Raw genomic sequence first — 8535 nt, forward strand, 5'->3', positions numbered from 1 at the left:
CGTGTGTGTGTGTGCGTGTGTGTGTGTGTGCGTGCGTGCCTGCGCGTGTGTGTGCGTGTGTCTGTGTGTGTGTGTGTGTGTGTGTGTGTGCCTGCGGGTGTGTGTGCGTGTGTCTGTGTGTGTGTGTGTGCGCGCGTACCTGTGCGCGCGCGTGTGTGTGTGTGTGTGTGTGAGGAGGTTGATTCAGTAGGAGACATGATGCATTCAGTACCGTAGTCACTCACATACACCGAGTGTACAAAACATTAAGAACACCTGCTCTTTCCATGACAGACTGACCAGGTGAAAGCTATGATCCCTTATTGATGATCCCTTGTTAAATCCATTTCAATCAGTGTAGATGAAGGGGAGGAGACAAGGTGAAAGGTTAAAGGTTAAAGAAGGTTTAAGCCTTGAGTCAGATGAGACAAGGTGGGGCAAGTCCAATATTAGGAAGGTGTTCCTAATGTTTTGTACACTCAAGTGTACACACAGACACACTATGTTAGAACATCACCACTTATGCTATACTATAATAGTTGAGGTGAAAATAATCTATGTTTGTCGTACGTTTTTCAGACCTTTCACACACGGCGACGTAACCGACCAATCAGAGTGTGCGTTTAAAAGGTTCAACCTCTTGTGTCATCATCGCACAGTTTAATGTAGATGAAAAATACTCCTACCTCTTCTCCTCTCTATAGCCATGCTAATCTAGATCAGTGGTTCCCAAACTATGGGGTCAAACTCTGGCTGTCAAACTGTGGGGTCAAACTGTGGGGTCAAACTGTGGGGTCAAACTGTGGGGTCAAACTCTGGCTGTCAAACTGTGGGGTCAAACTCTGGCTGTCAAACTGTGGGGTCAAACTGTGGGGTCAAACTCTGGCTGTCAAACTGTGGGGTCAAACTCTGGCTGTCAAACTGTGGGGTCAAACTCTGGCTGTCAAACTGTGGGGTCAAACTGTGTGGTCAGCAGTCAAGCTTTTTAACTTACTCTTGAAAGTTGCATAAGGTGACATTTCTAAATTGGAGAGTACATCATCAGTAGCTCTTATAGCTTCAAAAATCAAATCAAATGTATTTATGTAGCCCTTCTTACATCAGCTGATATCTCAAAGTGCTGTACTGAAACCCAGCCTAAAACCCCCAAACAGAAAGCAATGCAGGTGTAGAAGCACGGTGGCTAGGAAAAACTCCCTAGAAAGGCCAGAACCTAGGAAGAAACCTAGAGAGGAACCAGGCTATGAGGGGTGGCCAGAACTCTTCTGGCTGTGCCAGTTTACCTTAGAGAGATATTTATAACTTCAGAAATGTCCAGAATAACTAGCCCATAGATATTGTTGTCATTTTTCTGTCATTAAAATATCACATGAATACACATTAGACATGTTAAAATGGATAGAAACACAAGAAAATGTGCTTGAAAAATGCAACAATTTCTTTGCACAACAACAACAACATGTTTTGAAGTGTAGGAAATAACCTGCAATATTCTCTTCACCAACAAGAGGGTGTGTGAACAGTTTGTGTGCTGAACAGTGCTTGTGTAGGCAGCCTGGAGGGGTGCTGGATGTACCCCAATGCTGGAAGGGGGGGGCCCCCGAGGGAAAACGTTTGGGAACCCCTGATCTAGATTACCCAAACCTTTCTCTGTCCCTGTCTCTGTCTCTGCCACTGTCTCTGTCTCTGTCTCTGTCTCTGTCTCTGTCTCGTTATCTGTCTCTGTCCCTGTCTCTGTCCCTGTCTGGCTCTGTCTGTCTCTGTCCCTGTACCTGTACCTGTCTCTGTCCCTGTCCGTGTCCCTGTCCCTGACTCTGTCTCTGTCTCTGTCTCTGTCTGTCTCTGTCCCTGTCTGTCCCTGTCTCTGTCTCTGTCACTGTCCCTGTCTGTCTCTGTCTCTGTCCCTGTCTGTCTCTGTCTCTGTCCCTGTCTGTCTCTGTCTCTGTCTCTGTCCCTGTCTGCCCCTGTCTCTGTCTCTGTCACTGTCTCTGTCCCTGTCTGTCTCTGTCCCTGTTTGTCTCTGTCTCTGTCTCTGTCTCTGCCCCTGCCCCTATCTCAGTATCTGTCTCTGTCACTATCTGTCTCTGTCCCTGTACCTGTCTCTGTCCCTGTCCCTGTCCATGTCTCAGTATCTGTCTCTGTCCCTGTACCTGTCTCTGTCCCTCTCTTTCACTGTCTCTGTCCCTGTCCTTGTCTCTGTCCCTGTCTCATTCTCTGTCTCTGTCTCTGTCCTTGTCTCTGTCCCTGTCCCTCTCTCTGTCTCTGTCTCTGTCCCTGTCTCTGTCTCATTCTCTGTCCCTGTCTCGATATCTGTCCCTGTCCCTGTCTCGGTCCCTGACTCGGTATCTGTCTCGGTATATGTCTCTGTCTCTGTCACTGTCCTCGTCTCTGTCCCCATCTCTGTCCCTGTCTCTGCCCCTGTATCTGTCTCTCTGCCTAACTCTGTCCCTGTCTCTGTCCCTGTCCCTGTCTGTCCCTGTCTCTGTCCCTGTACCTGTCTCTGTCCCTGACCCTGTCTCAGTATCTCTCCCTGTCCCTGTCCCTGTCTCTGTCCCTGTCCCTGTCTCGGAATCTGTCTCTGTCCCTGTCCCTGTCTCTGTCCCTGTCCCTGTCTCTGTCCATGTCCCTGTCCATGTCCCTGTCTCAGAATCTGTCTCTGTCCCTGTCTCTGTCCCTGTATGTCCCTGTCTCTGTCCCTGTCTCATTATCTGTCTCTATCCCTGTCCCTGTCTCAATCCCTGTCTCTGTTTCTCTCTGTCCCTGTCCCTGTCCCTGTATCTGTCTCTGTGAGAGAGGGAGAGAGATAGAGAGAGAGAGAGAGAGAGAGAGAGAGAGAGGGTGAGAGAGAAACAACAAAATAGACTGAGATATAAACAGATAGCGGGAGTTAGAGCCAACCAGGTCAAAGCTAATCTGGACTCTCCCAGGTAGGGGTGAGGTTTCTATAATATATTCGTAACGTTCAGTTCATACGTTCCTACTTTCCAGTAGAATGTATCTTTTGCATCCAAAAACCATTGTTGCACAAACACAGAACTGATAGATAAAATAATAAATTGATTTGCCCTTGTGTACTTTAACCATTTGTACATTGTTACAACACTGTATATATACATAATATGACATTTGTAATGTCTTTATTGTTTTGAAACGTCTGTATGTGTAATGTTTACTGTTAATTGGTATTGTTTATTTCACTTTTGTATATTATCTAAACCTCACCTGCTTTGGCAATGTTAACACTTGTTTCCCATGCCAATAAAGCCCCTTGAATTGATTTGAATAGAGCTGCGTACCTCTCCAGTCTTGGCTTTGAGGGGTATGTGAGAAGGGGATCTGGTTGGAGTTGTAGCTGCGCCGTCGGAGCAGGTTGAAGGGAGAGAAGCTCTTTCTCTGCCGGGGCAGGTTAGAGGGGAGGCTGGGCTGGGACTGGGACGCAAACCCTAAGGTAGAGCTGTAGCTGGGTCCCGGGGGGGAGGAGGTAGAGCCGTATCCCTGTCCTGGGGAAGGGTTGCTGGCTCCTTGTGCAGTGTTGTGGTGTCCTGGGTTAGAGCTGCTGCTGGGCCTTGTGGTGTAGGCTGTGTTACAGTATCCTGGGTTACAGTATCCTGGGTTACAGTATCCTGGGTTACAGTATCCTGGGGTTCCAGTGTGGCTGCACCTGGCTCCTCCTGGAGGTTGTAGGGGGAAGCTGTAACCAGGATGTGGGTCGGGGGTCGGGGGAGAATAGCTGGTCCTCTGTACCTCGGTCAAGGAGTAGCCTGCGTTGTGCCTATGTTGCTGGGAACCCTGTGACGAGTAGCCTGCTAGGTGGTGGATCAGCAGGCCGGAAGAGCTGGGTTTGGCCTGGGGCTCGGGGCCAGGGTAGTCCTGTCTGTGTTGCGTCGCCTGGAGGCCTTGGTTGTCCGGGAGACCCTGTGCGAGAGGCCTGGGAGCCCACAGTGTGTCTCGTTGCTGGTGGATCTTGGAGGTGAGCAGGCGGCGTCTCAAACTACCCTCGCTCTTGGGCTGCAGGGAGGGCATCTTTCGGACATCTTTCGAGCAGAGAGGAAGCAACTCATCCTCATCCTCGCTGTACCCACCCTTCCAGCATCGAGCACCCACCTTCACGCCCCCTCCCCCCACTAGCTCAGGGGACAGACAGTCCACGTACGCTATCATGATCTCCGACTTTGACTCTCGCTCTCTTCCTCTCTCCCTTTGTCTCTCGCGCTCTCCTGTGCGATTAATCGTTCTTGAAGTTCATGTAGCCCGTCATCCTCTCTTTCCAAACAGTTTGTTCCCATCAAGTCTGGCCTGAAGAGGCTGGGCTTCTCCAAGTCTTCCAGAGTCTCTACAACAGTGGCTTCTCAACAAGTTTCAAAGAGTTTTAATGTCAGCTGTCCTCGAAGTTGAGAAGGACCATAGAGAAAAGCTAGTAGAGAGAGTACAGTCCAAATCTATCTCGTGTAGTGGATTCATACACAAACAGTAGACCAATGAGACGGTACGGTGTGTCCCTACATTGACTCTCTCATTTCCCCTCTCTCTCTCCCTCTCTCTCTCTCTATCTCTCTCTCTGTCTCTCTCTCCCTCTCTCTCTCTCTCTCTCTCTCTCTCTCTCTCTCTGTCTCTCTCTGTCTCTCTCTCTCTCTCTCTCTCTCTCTCTCTCTCTCTCTTCCATCTACCCCCCTCATTCTCTCTCTCTCTCTCTCTCTCTCTCTCTCTCTCATCCATCTACCCCCCTCATTCTCTCTAACTAATCTCTTAACTAGGATTATCCTGAAGAAGGCCGGCCTCACATATGGTCAACATGGTACAGGTAATTACTGATGTTTTACAGACCACACACACACACACACACAGACACACACACACACATTCTATAAAGGTCATTAAAGATAACATTAAAGGAGCACTATCAGAAATATCTCCGCCATTTCCTGGTTGCAACAATCCTAATAGTTCCCCTAACTTCAGTTCATTTGACAAAAAAAAGCAAGTCTAGTGTAAAGAACCATTGTACCATCTAAACAGCTATGAAAAATATTTTCCATTACCATAAAAAACTATATTATTTTCAGCTGTTTGAAGCTGGTGTACAAAACCCAAAAGCAAAAGAGGCTGCTACTTGGACACTAGAATTGAACATTATGAAACAAAACGATTTATTGTTGAACTAGGACTCCTGATGGAAGACCATCAAAGGTAAGGGAATATTTATGTTGTAATTTTGTATTTCTGTTGACTCCAACATGGCGGAGAAATATTGTTACGTCTGAGCGCCGTCTCAGATTATTGCAATGTTAGGCTTTTTCCGTAACGTTTTTAAAACATCTGACACAGCGGTTGCATTAAGAACCAGTGTATCTTTAATTATATGTAGAACATGTATTTTTAGTCAAAGTTTATGATGAGTATTTCTGTTATCTGGCGTAGCTTTCTATAATTCCTCCGGATATTTTGGAGGAATTTCTGAACATGGCGTCAATGTAAACCGAGATTTATGGATATAAAGCACTGTTTGTCAGACCAGGAGAAATCTCAAATATCGGTCTTCTCACGAAAACATCAGGAGCATCTGAACTGTTTGACCTACAACACCGACGAGAGTCACGGGACTCATCTAAAGGTAGAGCATAAAACATGAATGGAAGTCTGGAGGCAGTTTTGGTGCAAATCAATATAAGTGGTTAAGAAAACATTTTTTATCTATTTATGTTTCCTACGATTATTTAGATATCCTAGATATTAATTAGGACAGACACTTAAAAACACGAGGCTGTCTCTGTGTGTTTCAGGCTGTCTCTGTGTGTTTCAGGCTGTCTCTGTGTGTTTCAGCCTGTCTCTGTGTGTTTCAGCCTGTCTCTCTGTGTTTCAGCCTGTCTCTGTGTATTTCAGCCTGTCTCTGTGTGTTTCAGTATGTCTCTGTGTGAAGAGAGAAGAGAGGAGAGACGGAGAGACTGAGCGAGGAGAGACGGAGAGACGGAGAGAGCAGAGAGGTGAGACGGAGAGACGCAGAGAGAAGAGAGGAGAGACGGAGAGAGAAGAGAGGAGAGACGGAGAGACTGAGAGAGGAGAGACGGAGAGACGGAGAGAGCAGAGAGGTGAGACGGAGAGACGCAGAGAGAAGAGAGGAGAGACAGAGAGAGAAGAGAGAAGAGAGGAGAGACGCAGAGACGGAGAGACGGAGAGTACCAATATAATGTGATTCACCAACTTTACCGCCCCCTTCTCCTTCCCCTATAGCAGACACACTGCTGGCAGCTCTCCTTCCTTCCTCCGATACTCACAAATGCATACACTTACAAAGCCATTTGACCACACACACACACACACACACACACACACACACACATACACTCCTTATGAATCACTTCAAATTGCTAATCCGTCTATCTGAGTTTCTCTCTCTCTCTCTCTGTCTCTCTCTCTGTCTCTCTGTCTCTCTGTCTGTCTGTCTCTCTCTCTCTCTCTCTCTCTCTCTCTCTCTCTGCATGCTGGGAGTGATTGGTGCATGCTGGGAATTGTTTGAGTGAAGGAGTGCGTGTGTTGTGGAGAGTTAGATATTCACAACTTTCTTTCGGTTTGCTATTTCTTGGTTTTCTTCTGTGCATGATTAAGGTTATTATTTTTACTTTTTTTGTTGTGGTAGAATTAAGTTTTTTGTTTTTCGTATCGAAATTACCCTGATTTTGGCGGGGATGGCAGCCCGAATGGGGATGCCGTCCCTGTCACTTCGGCACGGCTTTAGGTGTGTTACTGAAGCTACTGTCACGGTGGAGGAGTTTCTGGTCGCCGTAGGAGAGAAGGTAGGCTATGAGAATATTGCTTATGCATCCCGGATGAATAAAGCTGTGGTGGTATTTCTTAAAGAAGAATGTCTGGTTGATCGGATGGTTGAGCATGGTGTAATTCTTAAAGGAATGTTTATTCAAGTTACGCCGCTTTTTTCTCCGTCAACAAGGGTAACGATTTCAAATGTACCACCGTTTATTCCAAATGAGCTGTTGGAGCGCGAGTTATTGCGCTTTGGGAAGTTCGCCAGTTCAATTAAGGTTGTTCCGTTGGGTTGCAAACACCCGGCGTTGAAACAGGTAATGTCATTTCGGCGACAGGTGTTTATGTTTTTGGACTCACCGGAGCAGACTTTAGAGTTATCGTTTAAAGTCAAGTATGACAATAGATTGTATATGGCTTATGCTAGTACGGGTAGTCAACGGTGTTTTGAGTGTGGGGATGTTGGTCATAAGCGACATGCTTGCCCGAAAAGGGAGAAGGCCGAGGGAGGGGCGCAGGTGGTCCTCATAACGCCTGGGCCCACTGATGTAGGGAGAGGTGGGCCGACAGCGGCAGAGCAGCCACAAGCACCTGGTGCTGAGGAACAAGTTATCCCCGTTGAGGGCACGGGGTTGCAACTTGTATTAGAGGGAAATGTTATGCTACAGAAAAGTATTGTTGTAGAAGGTAAGGATGTATCTGAAGAGCCAGTTCCTCAGACTGGTGAGCAGGTGCCCAGTATGAGTGCTGGGGTAAAGGAGGGGGTTCATGTGGAGCTAGGCTCCCAGGTAGTGGAGGATATGCCCATTGTGAGTAACGGGGTACAGGAGGGGTTTCATGTGGAGCTAGGCTCCCAGGTAGTGGAGGAGATGCCCACTACGAGTAATGAGGTTCAGGAGGGGTTTCATGTGGAGCTAGGCTCCCAGGTAGTGGAGGAGATGCCCACTACGAGTGCTGGGGTTCATGTAGAGCTAGGCTCCCAGGTAGTGGAAGAGATGCCCACTACGAGTAATGAGGTACATGAGGGTTTTCATGTGGAGCTAAGCTCCAAGGCAGTAGAGGAGATGCCCACTACGAGTGCTGGGGTTCATGTGGAGCTAGGCTCCCAGTTAGTGGAGAAGATGACTACTATGAGTAGTGATGTTCAGGTGGGGCTAGTCTCCCAGGTAGTGGAGGAGATGCCTGGTACGAGTGATGAGGTGCAAGTGGGGAGTGTTGAAAGGGATGTGGTAGAGGGGAGTCAGTTGTCTGTGGTCTCAGCTGAAGATCAGGAGAATGATATGGATATCTCTTTAGATATGACAGCTGCTGGTGAGGACTCAGTTTATGATCTAGAGGAGGTAAATGAGTTTCTGGATCAGACTTTTGGGAAATCTGTCAAATTGGCAGATTATTTTGATGTTGATAAGTTTGTGAGGTCAGCTGTGATGTTACAGAAGACGGTGGGGTTAGACCAATTGAGTGAGAAGAAGCGGTTTCGCTTGAGGAAATTTATTACTGCTGTTGCAGCAGCAAAAGGTGGTGGGAAACGTGTTCAGGTTAAGAGAAGAAAGAAAAATAATGATGATGATCATGCTTCATAGGGTGTCTTTTTTCTCGTTGGTTTCTCTGTGGTTTCTTCTGCTTTTCTTTTCTCTTTTCTATATGGAGGTAATAAGGGTAGGTTCTCTCAATATTAATGGGGGAAGGGACAGGAATAAGAGGGCTTGGGTACTAGAAGTAATAAAACAGAAAAGGCTTAATGTAGTTTTCCTACAGGAGACACATAGTGATGAGGAAAATGAGGTTGACTGGGGT

At 47.3% G+C, this 8535-nt stretch overlaps 1 protein-coding gene across 1 annotated transcript in view; it reads right to left on the reverse strand.

Moving 5' to 3' along the window:
* The window catches only part of LOC139374540 (mucin-2-like), a 33940-nt gene extending 29513 nt beyond the window's left edge, over nt 1-4427 (reverse strand). Inside the window, exons 1-2 of the mRNA XM_071115531.1 lie at nt 3202-4427; nt 861-927 (exon numbers count right to left, since the gene is read on the reverse strand). Coding sequence (XP_070971632.1) covers nt 861-927; nt 3202-4140 — 1006 coding nt within the window. The 5' untranslated portion in view covers nt 4141-4427. The remainder of the gene's footprint in view (nt 1-860; nt 928-3201) is intronic.
* Nucleotides 4428-8535: the final 4108 nt, after the last annotated feature.

Source organism: Oncorhynchus clarkii, chromosome 19 (assembly GCF_045791955.1).
Source record: "Oncorhynchus clarkii lewisi isolate Uvic-CL-2024 chromosome 19, UVic_Ocla_1.0, whole genome shotgun sequence".
In the NCBI taxonomy this organism is placed as follows: domain Eukaryota; kingdom Metazoa; phylum Chordata; class Actinopteri; order Salmoniformes; family Salmonidae; genus Oncorhynchus; species Oncorhynchus clarkii.